The sequence below is a fragment of the Heterocephalus glaber genome, unplaced genomic scaffold (assembly GCF_053883595.1).
Source record: "Heterocephalus glaber isolate CG9 unplaced genomic scaffold, H.glaber_assembly_v1.0 deba00001481, whole genome shotgun sequence".
Taxonomy (NCBI): domain Eukaryota; kingdom Metazoa; phylum Chordata; class Mammalia; order Rodentia; family Bathyergidae; genus Heterocephalus; species Heterocephalus glaber.
The window spans coordinates 57,958,496-57,977,894 of record NW_028258317.1 but is presented as its reverse complement, the minus strand read 5'-3'; the positions used below and the strand labels follow the sequence as shown (position 1 = coordinate 57,977,894).

At 38.4% G+C, this 19,399-nt stretch overlaps 1 protein-coding gene across 1 annotated transcript in view; it reads right to left on the bottom strand.

Annotated features, from left to right (window-relative positions):
- The window catches only part of Rorb (RAR related orphan receptor B), a 203,814-nt gene that overhangs the window by 15,589 nt on the left and 168,826 nt on the right, over positions 1-19,399 (bottom strand). The window contains exons 5-9 of the mRNA XM_004862519.3: positions 9,581-9,702; positions 8,216-8,348; positions 5,435-5,542; positions 3,824-3,934; positions 697-809 (exon numbers count right to left, since the gene is read on the bottom strand). Of these exons, the coding sequence (XP_004862576.1) occupies positions 697-809; positions 3,824-3,934; positions 5,435-5,542; positions 8,216-8,348; positions 9,581-9,702 (587 nt within the window). The remainder of the gene's footprint in view (positions 1-696; positions 810-3,823; positions 3,935-5,434; positions 5,543-8,215; positions 8,349-9,580; positions 9,703-19,399) is intronic.

The window sequence follows — 19,399 nt, the reverse complement described above, 5'->3', positions numbered from 1 at the left end:
TCGTCATTCTCCATGAAAGCTAAGTAAAAAACTCGATGGCAGGCTGCGTGCATTTTGTTCCTGTGATACTTCACCATCTTGAAAGAACCCCAAGGCAAGTCTTGCTTGGAGAGATTAGAGTGGAAGGGAAATTTATAAATCACCAATCTAATCTTCTGTTCTGGGTATGACTTCTGTTTTCAACATACCTGAGAGGTGACCAGGCAGGAATTCTAGACTGTGACCAGTGACAGGGGACTCACTGTGTGACAGTTGGCCATGCCTCTGTTCAACAAGTCTCACCATTTGCTGCTTCTTGCTCATTTTGAATAAAAATCTATTTACTCTTAACTTTTGCCCAGACCTGGATCTTGAGCTGGCACAAAGTCTCCTCTTTCTCCACATATGAACTTTGAAGCCTCGTTTCATTGCTTTAGACTTTCATTCCTTTGATAAGGCACCCACAGTTCCTTTGATTTGTCTTCTGGTACCTTGAGTTCAGATTATCAGTAGCAACCTTCTCTAAGAAAGCTACCTGCCTCTCAACCTATTGGAATTTACTAGTCTCCCTTTAAAAGTACACATCAAGGGTTTATGCAGCCTTAATAGTTTTCAGAAATTGTTGCCACTGAGAGATTTCCCTTGCTTTGTAACCAGGCGCCTATTGCTCACTACCCTCTCTTTTAGTGACAGTGGGTCTTTGATCTGAGAACCTACCTTTGCCAATGTCTCATCGTCCAGATGATTCTTCTGAATCACGTGTTGAAGTGCAAAATAAATTTTTTCCTGAAGCTTCTGGACCTTCCTCGGTTCTATTAGCCAGGCTCGGTCTGACAAAGAAAAAAAAAAAATAATGGGAGGGAACATAAGCTTTCTTGTATCTTATCTACTTACTTAAGTGCTGAGTTTCAGATCCATTTCAAATTACTTAGTTCTAAATTGCTTCTCAAGACTTGTAATTATTTACATGAAACATAAATATTTTATAATCAATAATACCATGATGCCAGTAATGCAAAATATAATGCAAAATATAATCTCTTTGGAGGAAAGGACACACTAGTTCAACAAATTCCTTCATGTTTCTTACTATGTGTGACAGTTTACACTTCTCTGACTTTCTATGGACAGATACTTAGATTTTCTTTCAAAGTCGACATTAGCAATTTGGGTAGAAAATGGATTATAGAAGTTAAGAAATCCTATTATACCGATTGTTATTGGTATTCAAGATTCCCTTTTCTCAGTTTATTCTTTCATCATATAAAGGTGAAGATATAATTTTTATAGCATAAACATGAGTTGACTTCAAAAACGTACTACTTAATTCTACTTTTCTATACTGAATTTTTAACTGGTAGGCAAGGTAATCTCTCCTTTCCTCCCTCCCTCTTTCCCTCTCTCTTTCTCCCACACATCTTTCCTTCATTCCTCTTTCACTTAATACTCCTTTTTTTCCTTTGAGCCTACAAGCTTCATACACCATGGTGACAAAATGCAGACCAGCAGCAAGGCTGTAGTTTGGTCTTTCAATGAAGAGATGCCTGGAATCTCCAAAGGCTGAACAAATACTTACAGAAAAGAACTTGGACATGATCTTCTTGAACACAGTTCAGGTCAGGTGAGAAACCTGATTCTGTAATTCTAGACAGGGCAAGGACAAGTCTAGCCAGGAGTTAAGCAAACCCTTACGTAAGTAAGCACAAAGGCCTTCAGTGACAATTGTCAATTAGAATAAATTAAGCTTCCCTCCCTCTACTTTCCCTGAGCTATTTGGAGCTGAATAGATGGTGGCTATTGAATCAAGGATCTGGGAAAAGGTGGGGTCCGGCATGAGATGGACACAGGCTGAAGATGGATATTCCCTCTTCTTTTGAACATGGCACTAAGCCAGGGTGGCAAAGGAAGTGCTTGGAGTTGTGAAGTCTCTGAGTATGGGTCTGTAACCAGGGCTGGCAGACTGCATGAAGCAGAGGAAGCCAGATTGCATGCTTCCAAACTGCATAAAATTCAGTGCTAGCATGTTCTTGTGAGATAAAGGCTAAGTAGCTCATCTGATTTCTGACTTATAAATACCAGGTTAGACTTCCTTCTGGGGGAGTCATTTTCATAGCACATTCAAGTTTGATATATTACCTCTTCAGTATTTGCTGCCACAAATTTACAAATTTCCACAAAGATACTCGAAGAGGAGAGTGTTTCCATACAGGGCTCTTCTCTGAGTTGGCAAGAAGCAAAGAGAAACTGCCTCCATCACCCATGGGACCACAGACTTAGGCTCAGTCTCACACTGAACTGTACTCAGTGGAGACAGTCAAATGCAATGACAGAATGGTAGGAGAAACAGTATTTTGCATATGGATGCTGTCAGAAATAAGTCTTTATTGTCACACATTCTATTTATTTTTGTGCTTCCAGGCCTGGGAAACTTACGTGTGTGTGCACATGCATGCATGTGTGCATGTGTGTGTATGTGTGTGTGTAGACTGTAGTACAGTCTGATTTTAGACAGACCCATTAAAGAAACTGTTAGCAGCAACACTTCATATGATAGCTGATTTCCATTTTTGATAAAGTAGTTATATAAAAAACAGAAGCTAGACTAACTCTGATAAGACAAAGATACGATAAGTCAAAGATCATATTAGGAATAATAATGTCTACTTGATTAACAAAAGAATAGGGGTTGTTGTTATGGGTAAATATAGCTCAAATGACACATTAAAGATATAAGATGTAATCTCATACTACATGTAAGACTGATTTCTTCCAGCCTCACTGAAAAATATGTTAGGTTATAACAAAAGAGATCTATCTCCAAAAAGAAATGGGTTACAGAAAGAATGAATCTCTGACTTTAAAAATTAGGCAAGAATGTGTTTTTCTTTTGACACTTGTCAATGATGTTGCTATCACTTGACCTAAAATCTAACCAAACAGTTGGGTGACTTTGAATTTTCATTCTGATTGAAGGAGTATGCATTTATTGTCATATTATTTTTATTATATTATTATGATTATATATTATGATTATATTATTACATTTCAAGCTGACATAAATTTTTAAAAAGCAATTCAATTGCTATAGTTGATCTATAAACATCACATCTTCTTTGAAAACTTTTTGGCCTTTTATTTCATTTTTGAACCAGGAAGAAGTCTTCCTTATTTTGGAGATTAATCCCCTTATTTGTAGATATGGGAAGTGTGGCTCTGAAAACTCAAGTATTTGGGGTCCAACAGATAAATGATGACAGAGCTGGTACTAGACTGTCTACTTCCATGTCTGAGATTCCTCTTCCACTAGGCAGCTGTATAGAAGCTATTCCCTCCACTCAGCTGTCCTTATCTCCCTTTAAACCTCCTAATATTGTTAAGAAAAAAAAGGCACCTTCAGTTGCCTGAAGTGAGTATTTCAACATTAATTTGGGTAGAAAAGCCAACAAGGAAAGATATTTGCTTATTTTGTCCCTAGACTAGGTCTTTCATTTAGTTATATTTCTACAAGTTTCACTGTAGTAGACTTTTTTTCCTCTGTCTTTTAAAGTCGAAATAGAACTCAGACTACTATCTGTTTTCATTGATTTCCTAAGGAACAATTTTACTTATCTGGATCTGGCCTGCCCCCTGCCCCATGGTCTACTCTTGCTTTTGGGGCAAAATTATCATTTTAATAAACTTGAAGCTACTTTCCTTTGCATTGCCTCCAAATATCAAAAACTTGTTAAAGAAAACGTAGTTCTTTTAAAGTTTTTCCTGAACACTTTGGCTTCCATAGGTGTAATTGATGTTAAAGATAGTAAAGCAGGTTTAAAAATAAGGTAAGGACCTGAGGCCTCCCTACCTGGAGATATCAGAACAGCAGATGAGAACAAAGCAATCTCCTCCTCAGTCAGCTGCAGGGAACACAAATTCTTTGCAAAGTCGAATGCTTCATTCACTAGGTCATCAGAACCTATAAAGGAAGAAGAAAAATTAAATGGAAATACTTGATCTTAGAGCTGGGGAAGAGGAAGAAAGTCCATTATCAAGAAGTTATCCAAGGATTTTGATCCTGGACATCTAGAAAAGACATTTCTAAATTCTAAACCATGCAAAATGACTTGATATTAATTATATTATAGAATGAGGAAATCATTACCAGTCATGAGCAAATCAACATGGTATGTAGTCAGTGTGACATGTAGCTGGGAATATAAGACCTGAATCTCATCCTATAGATCTGAAATGATTTATCAGTAATAAAATTATAAATAAATGATTTGTGGATCTTTTGGAATTGAGATAAGATTCACGGGAAATCTAAATCATTACATATAGGGGCAGAGGGCTCCTAGTGTTAGTGATACTTAAACTTTTAACTGTGTGAGGTATCCAGGGGCTTAAACTGAGATGTCAGAAACTTCTTACAGAATGGAAATGAGCTACCTCTCAATTGGTAATTTCCCTGGAAAGCTGATAGAGGAGCTCTCATTTATTCAGTTTTAACTTATAATGGATGGCTTGCAGGTCAGTTGCTTAGCCATTGTGAATTTTGGCAAAATAATGTATCTCTTCACCGATCCTTGGTAAATGTTTATTTGATGAAGCTGGAAATATACTGAAGTTGCTTGCCAAGGCTCTTTCTTCTTTCTTGAAAATCTAGCCCTGAGGACAACATGCGTGGATATCAGCTGCGGAAGGGAAACGTTGCTGGTCCTGATGGGCTTGCTGTTGGCTGTCATATCAACTAACAGGACAAGAGGTGAAAGGGCAGTGGCTTCTTTGGTGTCCTCTGGCAGGATATGGAACAAGTCATATTGGCAATCATTGAAACCTTTCCTGGCATCAGTCCATCTTTGCTAATGTTCCTCTGATCCATTTGGCATACTAAGGACTGGACGTGGTGACACACAGCATTACCAAGCAAAGACTGGTGGTGTTGGGGTCTCCCTCAAGAGAGTGTGGGGTTACTCTGGCCAGGTGAACACTAGCTCTACCAGTATCCCAGCACTCCATGAGCTCACTGGCAGAAAATTGCTGCTCTGGGTGAGAAATACATGAAAAATATTCTTTTAATTAATTGTCTTGACTAATGATTATAGATTTACATAAAAACTTGAGAGGTCACCCCATAGACGATTAGTGACCTGTATACTATGCTTTGAGAAGCAGTAAACCAGAAGATAAAAGAAAAGTTGAGTTTACAAAGAATGATCTCTAATGCATCCCAGCATTTTTAGCATCAATCTACTCCCATGAGGTCTCAATAGGGTCTACGGTTCACTCCTTTTTGTATAAGGAGTTACAATTGTACAATCAGGAGAGTTGGATGAAATATTGGATGCTCTTCTAGTCCAACTCTTATTGAATACTGAGATATGATATCACATCGAAGACATTTCATTGTCAATTTCAGTCTAGGAGGAGAAGCTCATGTAGCTAATAAAACTGTCATCCTCCAAGGGAAACTTACCTAAGGCTTTGAACATCTGCATCCCTCCATATTTTCCTTCAAACAGAACAGTGTTGTTTAATGGGTTGAAGGCACGGCACATTCTCACCAAAACCACTTCCAAGCAACCTGAGTTAAAAAATTTAAAACATGTGTATATGTCCTAGTCATAAGTCTTGTAAGTTAGGAGACTCTCAAGAACTTAAACACACACCCAAACACATACAGAAACACACAGACACCCCCTGAGAGTTCTTCTGTTAAATAACTATTTTAGAAATAAAGCTCTCTTGATGTATATGCAAAGAATTAGAGAAAATATACTTGAAATTTGGCTAAAATGCAGAGCACAAACAGTATCCTTTGGGGAAAGCATTTCTTTCTTGACGTTGAATACTATTAAACTTAGTCTCAGTTCACGAAGTCATAATTGACGAGAAATGGCTGGGAGGGAGACTTTGTGTCGGAGGTACACTCTGCTCACTTCTGTAAAAGTTCTGCTATTGGAGAAACTTGTTCTCAGTTTTACCCTAGACATGGAGTTTCTTCTAACATACTCCGTGCATAGTTAAGCACAGGATGAATTTGAGTAGAAATTCCATCTGCATTTGCTTGGGGTACCACTCATATCTGATGCCCTTTGAAATAAATTTCTTTGCCAGGTAAGTTTTGGCAAAATGTGAACTCTCACCCCAGTGAATTATAGTTAACACTCACAGAACAAAGGTTCTGAGAAGTCTTGGACAGATTAACCTGGATAAATTTAGCACTTTTTTTTTAAACTTCATTGTCTGCTCAAGAGGGCAGGAACCTTGTCTGTAGCAATAGACAGTTGTGGTTATTACATTTATTCCTGTATATCTGGAAATGAGAAGAGTCCCTGGAACATAGTAAGTGGTTAATAATTTCGACTGCATGAATTTATTGATTATCTTTGTTTTTTTCTCTAAACACTAACTGACATAGTAAGGAGCTAGTGTTGCACACTTTCTTTAGTTTGGAGAAATGGGCTTGTGCCTCATAGTATAATGGAAAGTGACTGTAAAACTCTGAAGCCACAAATTTTTACAGCAGGGAGAGATGTTACAGATTATATGATTCAGTGATTCTTGAATGTCCAGTGCACAGATTGGTGATATTCTAGCCTTACTTAGAAATACAGTCACCTGGGTTCCCCTCTTGGAGGTTTGACTCCCATGGCCTGCAATGCTGCCTGTGCTCCTGAACTTTCAGCAAGCTCCTCTGGTGTTCCTGTGCAATTCCAAGCTTGGAATTCAAAGTTTCTAGTCCATCTCTTTATTTTAAAAATGAAGAAACTGCTATCTCGAGAGGTTAGCTTAAGGTTCTATATCAAGTAGGGCAGATTTTATTTTTCTTATAGAGAGTCACAATGATATCTTGCATCCGACATGCTTTTTGAGATGTACCACACCCCTATCAAGAAGCAGAATCCATATCTACCACCCTTGAACCCAAGCAGGCCTTTGTGAATGCCTCGACCAATTCACTGTGTGGAACAGATGCTCTGTGACTTCTGAGGCTAAATCAGAGATCTATGCACTTCTGCCTTGTTCTCTGGAAATGATAGCTTTTGGAGCCTAGTAGCTGTGTATCAGAAAGTTCAAGAAGTCTGTGGAGAAGCTCACAAGAAGAATGGCTGAGGCCCCCAACCCAGAGCCTCTGCCTCTGATGAGCTCCAACCTGCCAACCAGCACAGCTTGCAAGCCAGGTGAGTGAGCAAATTTGAAAGTGGATTTTCTGGGCCCCTGTGGAGTTGCCTTGATGAACATCATTTGGAGCAGAGTTACGTCGTTCTTGCTGAGTCCTGCCCCACCATAGCTTAGTAATAGTTGTTTTAACTAAGGTTTAGGGTTGTTAGATAACTGCTAACATTCAAATTAGTGCTTGAGTCAAAGTTTTCATCCATTTTTACTATTTGGTAAAGCAAAAGCAACATCTTAAAAGACAATTATATTTGGCCCAAGTTTAATATCAGCTTAGTATCAGCTTTGTGATTCTGAACACATCACTTCTTTGAATATTTGTCTCCTTTGCTTTAAGATGGAAATAATACCAATTTCATGAGACTAAATGTGATGCCATAAGTAAAATGAAAATATGTACCTATATTATCATATATAAAAAAGAATGCTAATATTATTGATATTAGTGGATGAGAACCATGAAGATTAACACAAACGCCACAATGTTTCTATTTTCTGTTTTCAAAGGGGCTCAAAAAAGACACAAGTAATTTTTTTCCTGTTAGGTAATAGCATCTGCAATGTCGATCATATGCGAATTTCTTGGGGTTTCTTCCTGCCTGATTTCATGTGTGGTGGAGTGTAGAAGAGGAGGGATAGATTAGAGCTCTGCAGTTTCTCCTGGTATACCCTGGCTGCAGGCTATGCTCATTAAAATGATTGGAAACGACCAGAGGCCGAGCTCAGCTAGCCTGCATTTTTTCCCCTTATAGAAGGCAAGGAGTAAGTTTTAGCACTAGCTCAGCAATTCAGCCACCTTGACACACTAATTACTTGCACTGCCTGTCAAGCTGTGTATCTCAACCTCCGCAATTAATAGCTCCCCTTTCAATACGCAAAACTGTATTTGACTTCAAAGGGGAACTGAGTGAGGATCAGGGCATTTTTATTACAGAGCATTTCCTCTAGGATTTGGCTGACAGTGTGGGTGGTAAAATGAGCTACCTATTGGAAAGAGGATCCCTAGAACCACCATAGAAGTAAGGGTCGGCCATACCCTGTCCTAAAATAGGCCCCCATGAACCTTCTCCTTGCTCACCTGACTTCAGAAGTAGAATCTGGTCATTCTGACAGAGCTCCATGAAGCCTGTTATCCGCTTTGCAAACTCCACCACGTACTGGATGGCATGTGTGATCTGGATAGCGCACTGCTGCCACAGTGCTTCCCTGGACTTCAGGAGAGAAGGCGCAGCATGTGAACAGAGCCAGGAGCTCACTGAGAGTCAATAAAATACTCAGGGTTGCCTGTGGTGCATGCCTGTCATTTGGGGCTCCAGGGGGGAGACTGCGCAACTCCTTTAGAAGAGGAGGGCAGTGTTTCCTTTTCTTTTTTATTTAGGGTTAGACTCGTTTGTACCTCACTATGGCACAATTGTGGAAATACTGCGGCTATGTCTATAGTATATGAAGATACTTATTTTCTTTCCTATTTTTTCCCCCTCACAGAAACAAGATCAAGATTTTAATCCACTGTATAAAAATAAACCCTCAGGTGGAGGAGTAGCGATTGCTTTCACAGCCTTCCACAATGTCATTTTCATGGGTACCTCGTGGACATATGCCATTTTTATGTTGTTTTCTTGTTCCAGAACTTAGGGAGATTTTGTTTTGTATAAAAGAATCCTCCAAAATGATATCAAATCAAATCAAATCATGCTCCTAAGTGACTTACAATACCCAAATATTTAGCATTTGGGTTTTTTTTTTTAAATTGAGAGCCCTAAATCCATATATGTTAGTTCTGTTTTTATTGATGACAGCAATGTCTGTTTTTGTTTCTGTGTTTATATAGAAGGAGTTAGCTTTCCTGTTAGAGAAAAATCAGTGTTGCCTAAATCATACACATTTATTTTTATTAAAATTCCATTAACTGATAGACCCTACAAATGTATATCTCAATCCCAAAGTCAAGTGATATGAACACTGAACAAGAAACAACTGCTTCCTTAAAACATTTCCAGTGTACACAAAAGAACAGAGCTACTACTAATAACTTAGAGCAAGTTGTCCTTTTTTCTTGAACCATTTTTGATATGTAGGGCAAGGAAAAAATTTAGAGTGTTTTGTTCTACATCTTGCCATATAAGCCTGTGACTGCTAGTGCTCCTCTGATTAAGCAATGGCTCCGGCCTTTGCCTGGACCCCAGGGGCCACCATGAGATGTCCTAAAGCCATCTGATGAAGGCAAGACCTCTGTGGTCACTCTAGTAGTGGTTTTTAATCAGGACAGTTATGCCTCCCAGGGAACATTTGGCAATACCTACAGACAGTTTGGCTAAGACACTGTATGAGGATAGAACCAGAGATTTTGCTAAGTATCCCAGAGTGCATGGCGGCCCCTGGAGTGAGGACTGGTCTGATGTAAGATGTAATCACAGAAGCGTCTCAGTGTTTCTCAGAGTACCTTGCTTTGATATGCTTTGACTTCTTCGTAGGTGTGGGTCTGCCACGCCAACTGGTGCAGCTCTTCCATGGTATACTGACACGTCTCCAAATGGGACTTAATGATGTTCTGTGCAATCCGGTCTGTGAGAAAGAACAGCAGTTCCAGGGTTTGTCAGTAAAATCATTCTACTCAGAGAAAACTGTTTCTAATATGTTTACTCTAGAAATGCCTGTTGGAGATTCTCTGATTGTGTTAGCATGTCTTTAACACTACAGTCTGTTTTAAAATCTCTAAACTCTTTATTACTTTTCGCCAATTTTTAAAAATCAAAATATTTTCTGCCTCCCCTCTGTGCCCTCTTGATGACTGCCTTAGGGTTTTACAAGTCGCAGAGCATTCAAATAATTATTTACTTTTAAAACAATGTAACTATATTACTTGCTTTGGGGCCTAAAAGCCCATTAATCACCTTAACACATACAGCTCTTTAAAATGTTTTCAAAATTACTGGAACCATATTTTTTTCTTTTAAATTTTATTTTATTGGTACATTTTAAGTATATGATATAATGACATTCATCATTGGAAATTGGCACCTTTACATAGTCTCTCTTGGTTCTTATTTTCCCCTTTTCTCTGCCCTCCCTTCAACCCCTGCATCCCTCCCTAGTTACAAAGACTTTATTTCCATTTTTGCATTTTCTCATATTAATTCCATTCCCTTCTTTAATTTGCCCTACCTCTCCCACTTCCCCTTCTCTTTTGCCCCTTTTCTTCCTATTTCACATTATCTATTATACATTTTAGTCCTTATTTATACTTTCAGTTTCTCACACTAGAAAAACTATTCGGTGTTTACACATGTGTGTCCTATTTATTTCACTTAAGAGTATCACCTCAATGTGCATCCATTTAGCTATAAATGTCTCTAATTTCTCATTTTTGATGGCTGAGTAGTGCTCCATTTTATTAAAAAAACCCCATATTTTCTTTATCCAGTCTCCGGTTGATGGGGATTTGGGCAGCTTCCAAGTTTTAGCTATTACAAATTGTGCTGCTATGAACACGGGTACACATATATCACTGTGATATGATTCTTTTAATTCTTTGGGGAAGATACCCAACGGGAATAGCTGGGTCAAATGGGGCTTCTAGTCCTAGTTCTTTGAGGTATCTCCATACTGATTTCCACAGTGGTTGCACCAGTCTACACTCCCACCAGCAGTGGAGCAGGGTTCCTCTTTCCCCACAGCCCTGCCAGCATTTGTTATTGGTTGATTTCATGATAGCAGCCACTCTTTCTGGAGTGAGGTGGAATCTCAGCATTGTTTCCATTTGCGTCTCTCCAATGACCAGTGATGTTGAACACTTTTTCATATGTTTATTTGCTATTTCTACTTCTTTGTCTGAGAAATGTCTGTTCATTTCAGATGCCCATTTTTGGATTGGGTCTTTAAATTTGGGAGGTCTGATTTTTTTTTTTTAAGTTCTTTATAGATTCTAGATAGTAGACCTTTGTTTGAGGAACAGCAGGTAAAAATTTTTTCGCACATTCTGGGTTGTCTTTTCATACTGTTGGTGGTTTCTCTTGCTGTGCAGAAGCTTTTTAATAAGAAGAGATCCCACTTGTTGATTGTTTGTGATAGCTTACGGGTAACTGAGGTTTTGTTCACAAAATCTTTTCCTATACCAATGTCTTCAAGAGTTCTACCTAAGCTCTGTTCCAGGCAATTCAGCATTTCTAGTTTAATATTTAGATATTTAATCCATTTCGATTTTAGTTTAGTGCATGGTGAGAGATACAGGTCTAGTTTTTTTTTTCCCCTTTAACTTTATCGGTACATTTTAGGTATAAAATATAGTTACATTCATCATTGGGATCTTGTACCATTACATAAGTATCTTGGTTCTTATTTTTTCCCCCTTCCTTTGCCCTCCCTTTACCCCCTCCACCCTTCCCTATTTGCAAAGACCTTGTTTCCATTTTTTTCCTCTTCTCATATTTTTTCCTTTCCCTTTTTCCCCTTCCCCTACCCCTCCCAATTCCCCTGCTCTTTTAGACCTTTTCTTCCTGTTACACAATATCAGTTATACATTTTTAAAATTACAATATTAAGATCTAGGAGACATTACCACAGATTTTACAGAATTTAAAAGGATATAGAAAGCATATTACAAAAATCTTTTTTGAAATAAATTTGACAACTTCTAAGAAGTACTTTGGAAGACAAATTAATGAAACTAACTCTGGAAGAAATATAAAATTTGAATAGCGCCTATTAAAGAAAGTATATTCCTAGCTTGAAAACCTACCTATATGACAACAACAAGCTCATATACATTTTAACTGATGAATTATATCAAACATTTAAAGCAGAAAAAAGAAGGAACACTTCTCCCCTCATTTTAGGAAATCAACATTGTGCTAATCCTAAAACTGGATAAAGATAATAGAAGAAAAAAGTATGAACATAGATAGAAATTTGTTTAACAAAACAAACTCTTAGAAGTCAGATCTGGCAGTGTGTAGAAAGTGGTTTTGTTATAGGGATGGCAGTGTTAGTTTAGCATTGGAAGATCCACCCCAAAAGTCATAATTTTAACAGAGGAAAGGAAAAAAGCCATATGATCCTGTCACTAGTTGGAGAAAAAGTATTGGACTAAATTCTACAGCTGTTCATGGTAAAAGCTATCAGGAGACTAGAAGTAGAACAGAACCTTCTCAACAGATTAAAGACATGTACTCCATACTTCCAGTGAGAAAGCCTTATATGAATGGAGAAGATACAATGCTTTCTCCTTAAGGTGGGGAACAAGGGCAGATATGCTTACTCTTTATCTGTCCATTAAACTTTGAAACCTAGGCCCCACCGAAATAGTTTGGCAATAAAATGACACAACTAGGATAGGATTGGCACGGCAGAAGCAAAATCTTTATATGTAGATGAAATGATCATCTACAGAGAAAATATTAAGAAATCTCTAGAAGCCCCTAGAACTTGTACCTGAATTTAACAGGATTAGAAAACACAAGGTATATATAAAAATTCAGAACTGTGTATACTTGCTATAAATGAAGAATTGGATTTTGAAATGTAAAAGTTATATAGGAGTACAAAGGACCTAGAAAAGTTAAAAACAAAAACAAAAAAACAGTGTTGGAAGATGTTTAGTACCTAATTTTAAGACTTCTTCTAAAGCTACAGTAATCAAGGCAGTGTTGGTGTAAGGAAAGACATATAGATCATTTGAATAACACAGAGAATCTAGAAATAGAACCACACATATATGGTCCACTGAGTTTTGAAAGATTATTTAACATTAGCATTTTATAGAATATAAACTCAATTCAAGAGCTGAGGAAGAGATAGTGTTTTCAGCAAATGGCACTAGAACACCTGGTATCCGTATATAAAAAATTAACCTCAACTCCTTTTTTCCATACATGAAAATAACTTAAAGGGATCTGTGACCCTAAATAAGAAAGGCTAAAAGTATAAATCTTTAAGAAGAAATTATAAGGGAAAATATTTATGAATTCAGAGTAGGCAAGAACTACCTAGGATACAAAAAACACGATGTATAAAAGAAAAAAATTGATAAATGAGATTGCATCAAAATTTAGAACTTTAAATGACATCATTAAAATGAAAAGGAGTCCTTTAGCAGACCATATTTACAATGCATATAACCTATGAGCAGAATATATAAAGAATTCTTAGAGCTCATTAATAGACAACCCAATTAAAATGTAGACATAAGAAGATGATAAATAGCCAGTATAGCACAAGGAATGGTGTGCAACTCTAGAATCAGAAAAATACTAATCAGTACAATAATAAGATTGAATTATACACTCATTAGGGAGATGAAGTTAAAAGTTTTAAAAGCCTTGTCATGGCCTTTTCTTTTTGTTGGATTCTCCCCCTTTGCGTTTAATTTGTCACACCCAATGGATTCATTCTGCTGGGTTTCCTGGGGTTGTGATCCTCATTGTCTTTTCCTAGGGTACTGTCTAAAAGCTTTTGGAGTGCCGGTTTGGTATTCATGAAGTTCCTGAGGTGCTCTTTATCTTGAAAGTATCTTATTTCTCCATCAATTTTGAAAGATAGTTTTGCAGGGTACATCAATCTGGGTTGGAGGCTGTTTTCCTTTAGGGATTGAAATACATCACTCCAAGCTCTTCTTGCCTTGAGGGTTTGCATTGAGAAGTCTGCTGTGATTCTGAGGGGCTTTCCTTTGTATATGATTTGTTTCTTTTCTCTCACTGCTTGTAGCATTTTGTTCTTCTGTTGGATTTCTGGAATCCTAACTATTATATGCCTATGTGTAGATGTTTTTTGATTAAGGCTAGCTGGAGTCCTATATGTCTCACTTATCTGTATGTCAAGTTCTTTTCCCCTCCTTGGGAAGTTTTCTGCCATCACTTCTGTGAACTGTTTTTTTTATGTCATCTGCACTCTCTCCTCTTTCTTCATTGACTCCAATCAGTCTTATGTTATTCTTCTTTGCATCATCTAGCAGCTGCTGGATTGATTTCTTATGTTCCCTTACAATTTTAAACTGATTTTTCTTTTCCTCCTCACTAATTTCAATCTTATCTTCTATATGTGAAATTCTATCCTCACATTGGTTCATTCGGCTGTGCAGACTTTCAATGGAGTTTTTAATCTCTTGGAAATCTGTTTGTATGTGTTTTATGGATTCCATTTGTTTCCTATGTTGGGATTCCATCATGTTCCTCACATCCTCTATTTTTTTATCTGTGTCCTCTCTAGATTTATTAATCATGTCTTGCACCATGAGCAAAATCTTTGCTGTTATCTGAGTAATTATTTCTGTTTTCATTTTTCCCAGATCCTCTTTTGTTGCCAGTTCAGAGAGTCCAGGTGGTTGAGTATCAGAGTGTTCCATCTTGTTTCCCTTTGGGGTTGCTGTAGGTGATCCAGAAGTCTGTTTTTGAGGCTTGTTTATGTGTCTTCTCATTTCCATGGGGAGGGTGCTTCTGGCATCCATGCAGCTCACCTTCTCTGCCCTAGGAGCTTGGGATGGCAGCGGGGGAGCTTCCTTCTGGGTGCTGGGACCAGCTGAGCTTCTCTGCCCTAGGAGTCTTGGATAGAGGTGGGGAGCTTCCTTCCGGGTGCTGAGACTGGCTGAGCTTCTCTGCCCTAGGAGCCTGGGATGGCAGTGGGGGAGGTCTAGTTTTATTCTCTGGCAAGTTGAAACCCAATTTTTCCAGCACCATTTATTAAAGAGGCTATCTTTTCTCCATTGAGGGTGTTTGGCTCCTTTGTTGAAGATGAGATAACTGAGTGTGTCTGGAGTTATTTTGGCATCTTCTAATCTGTGGGACCATATTTTATTTCAGAAAGAAGGAATTAAACTGTAAATGTATTCACTCATTTTTAAAACAAGAGAAGATTGGGTGCTCTGGAGGTAGCTCAGTGTTAGAGCATTGCCCAGCATGTACAGGTCCTGGGCTCAGTCTCCAGGATTTGATAAAAAATAAGTAAATAAAAGGGAGGATTAAACAGTAAACTGAAAATGGAAGTTTATCCATCGATGAAGGGAAGAATAGAGTGGAAAGAGATATAGAAGCAAAATTTCTCTAATGATGTTAGTTTTGTAGATTTGACTTTGGAGCCACCTATATGTCTTATACAGTTAACAAGAGAGGGGTATAGATGAAGTGATATTAACCTATGAGTTGATTATTATTAAAGTCACAACACCGGAGCCACTCTGTGCAACTTGTTACATTTTTATATAATGACTTTTTCCTTTAAAAAGTTAGAAAAGAGAAAATGAGTATATTCCTAGAAGTAGTTTATCTTAAATGAAGTATGTTTTGCATTGCGTCTTAAGAACCAATCATTTTGGCTTTGAAGGTGTGAGAGCAGAGTGATAGAACCAGATATAAGAGTCCTCCTTAAAAGTTGCTTCAAGTTCCCTGAAATGGATGGAGCTGGCAGGAGGTCCCTTGTAAGTCCCATCTGCTATTTGAATACATGAAAAAAGGGGACAGCTTGAGAAACCAAAATACTTGCAAATTCTGCATGTAGAGTGTGTGTGGAATGAAGATGACCACATCTTCTGCCCAGCATTTCTGCCTGGCTTGTACAGAAATGAAATCTTTCATGGGTTTAAGGTTGTATCCTTTCTTTTTTGTTGTTGTTTTAAATTTTTTGGTGCTGAGGACTGAACCCAGGGCCTCACGCTTGCTAGGCAAGTGCTCTACCACTGAGCTAAGTACCCAACCCCTAACATTGTACCCTTTCAAATTCAATTTTTATTTATTTGACATGGGTGTATTTTGTTTTTCCATGATAGCTCTCAAAGTTGCTCTTGGCTAGATTTTATTTTACCCCACTACAGTTCTGGCACCTATGGTGTGATGGAAATTGAGTTTCTGTGATGTAGAGAAAGGAATATGCAAGCTTAATCTTCTAATGAACTTTGTAAATAAAACTCCTTAGCTGATTGTCTGGCACTGAATAAATAGGAGCCACCATTGTCACTATTAAGATATTCTCTCGTCATCAGGGAAGCATGTGATGACTCTAGTGAAGACAAACCAGGGACATTTGATGTTGCACTCAGTGCTACTGAAGGAAAATATTTCATTATTTGCTGGAGTTTTCCAATCAGACTGATACACTGATGGAAGTAGTGCTACAGCATGCTGAGTTATAGTTATTCTCTATTGCCTTCAACAATGAACATTTCTAAACTTTCATTGCTCATCATATTACCAAGTCCTTTCTTTAAAAAATCTTATATTCAAAGTTTTATTGGACATCCTCCTATGTTATAAACAATGGTAAGAATTACTCTCCACATCATATTAAAAAAGATTGGTAAGTCACAGTTCATCATTTTTCAGTTTCATTGGGGCAGTCCAGTTATTTAGATTCTAAAAATTATATCTGCTCTCTGGTAGGTATATAATGAAAACATAAGATTTTATAGCTCTATAGTTTTGAAACTTTTATCTTCTCTGAGTAGTTTGTTTTCATCTTTAAAGATGTATGGATTTGTTGGTAATTTTTAGCTTTCAGGTTTTATAAACAAAACTAGAATTGTGTTATGAAATACGATTTATCTGCCATTGGAGGTTGTCTTCTGGGAACTGTTGGCCAAAGTTTAAGAATTCCCTGGACTTCTACCTCCAAACTGAGGGCTCTCTGGGGTGTGAGGAGGGGCCCGCATAATGAGGATGCGGGGATGCTAAGAAAAATGGAAGTTAAATCCACACCCATGCTTCAGGACTTGTCATGATGTCCAGTCCTGCCTGGCAAAGGCTTCCCTGCCTTCCTGTGGGCCTGCAGAAGGGCTGGCTGATGGATTCTGCCTCCTGTTGAAACCTTATCCAGTGAGGCTCATGAAACTGTGATTATCTATGTCGGTCCTTTGGCTTAGGTCTTGCAGGAGTGTGAGTTCTTCAAGAACTGTATGGTAGAGTCCAGCAGTGTCATTATATGCCCAACTAGCAAACAATTTTTGAGTAACTATACATACCAGATCAAGATATAGATTAAAAGCAGACATTGCCTTTGTTTTTAAGGATCTTACAGTCATATCATTGTCATGTAATAATTACTCTGAGTTATTGTGGGAACCCAAAGAAGAAAGTTTCTAACTCAGTATGGGGGAAACAAACAAAAAATTATCATAATGGAGATCACCTGGGTCTTGCAGGATCAGTAGGTGTTTGTCACATGAAGGAGAGAAAGATGTATCTTGAGTAGAGGGAATGATACCTTGAAGGCACAGATAACTAGCTCTAGGCTGAGTTATATCAGACATTATCTCCTACGTCTTTACAACCAGCCCCCTTTTACTGAGGACTGCAGGGTTCAGAAGGAGTGAGTAACTCTGGACCTGTTTTTACAGAGTTAGCAACTGACTCTTTGAAGTCAAACCTGATTTTCCGGGAAGAAGTGTGGTGTGTTTGCACACCAGGTGCCTGGGGAAAGTGGAAGAAACAATGCTGGGGTGGAAACTGTGACCTAAGTACAGGCTGAGTAAGGGGGCCCAGGAATCTGGTCTTAGAGGATTCTAGATTTTACCTTTGGATTCTGTCTTGTAGGCAACTGGGAGTGAGCAGAAGCTGTAAAGCAGGAGAGGGACACGGTCAGGTTTTCATTCCAGAAAAGCCATCATAGCCATGGCAAGGAAGAGATAGCATTAGTGAGCACAAGAGAAATATCAAGGTGTTGTGAAAATTCACGTAAGACTCTAGGACAGTTTGCATTATGTGGTGATGACAATTCTGAAGGATAATGCACAGGAGCAGTGGATGGATGGGGCAATGAGAGAGTGAGGACATATTAAATGTACTCAGCACTTGACCATTGTTGGGATAGTGAAGATGATGTTGCAGATGTATGCCCATTTATCCAAACACCTTTGCACTTCTTTCTGCTTTATTTCAAAAAGGATTTGAGAAAGCTAAGATGAACCCTTAACACGTAAGCACTCAGAATGGCTTTGAAGTCAACATTCAGCATGAGCTATTTTTCCCAATTCCCTTGTGGTAGTAAATAAAAAGTTAGATCTCTTTTGGTTGTAAGATGTGTACGGCCATACTGGCAAAGCCTCAGGGACACCCTCTTCCTCTGCTGGCTCCAAGGTTCTGCACTGCAGAGGGGAGCCACGTGCAAAGGATACTTGACCCTCTTGAGGCTCGCCTTGATAAAGCACATGGTAAAGCTAGACTTGGTCTCCTGGGAGTGCAGCTGGAGGGCTCATTCTGTCAACTAGAAAGATAGAAAGATGCTTGAACATCAGAGGAGACAGTTTGCTTGGACTGAGAGTCTGCAGTTGTGAAAAGGGGGGAAGGACTTTAAAAGAAGGGACAAAGGGGGAGACAATGAGTACAGTATGCAAAGTTCCTGCTGGGAGCCAAAGGAATTTTTAAGAGTCCTTGCCTGCAAAAATAGAAAAGGTAATAGTAAACGCAGAACTCTCCAGGGACCAAGCCCATGAGAAAGTCCAGACAAAAGAGACTGAGGCAAAAGAGCAGGGAGATGAAATCTTTCTGGGCAACTGTACACCCTTCATCCGCTACAGTGAGTTGGACGGCAGCTATTTCTGAGAGCTCAGTTTCTGTTGGATTCTTTAGCTTGGGGATAGGTGACAAATGTTGAAGAAGGCATCAGCATGCTATGTGCTGAGATCATGGGTCTGCCAAGAATATGGCATAGAAAATGAGCTCAGAAAATTCTAGCACCTTGAAGAGCCACTGCACATGGATTCTGTCTCTGCTCTTCCCGAGTAATTGCTAATGAGGGACATGAAGGAGAACCTGTGAGGAGACCTCAGCTCGGGTTTCTCAGTAGTTAAAATTCTGTACACACGTTCAGTAGTACAGAGGTTTGTTCAGTTCATGGAGAGGGCAAAGGCTGCTTTGGTGGTTAATAAAACAATGTTGAGGAAAGAGAAAAACAATTTCGTGTGTTCAGTCCAGTCATTCATTTCTAACTCTAAGGAGGTACAATGTTAGTATTGTTGCAGGGAAGGGAAAACTGAGTATGTAATCACAGGTCAAGTCCATGTTCCAAGTTTCTATTTGTTAATTTCATAAAGTCTCTCTTTCCCTTCTGTATCCTTGTATAGATAAACATTTAAAGCTTTTTGTTTTCCCATAAAATGACTGTTTTGTTTTAGTTTTTGGTCCTGATATCTTTCTTGAGGCAAGGGTTATTGGAAAACAAGATTTATATTCAATTAGTAGAATTTGTAACTTCATACATTAACTATATGGAACAAAAATGACAATGTGATTCAAATGAAATAATAATCCAAGAAAGTCCAAGAGAGGTTTAAAAAGATCAG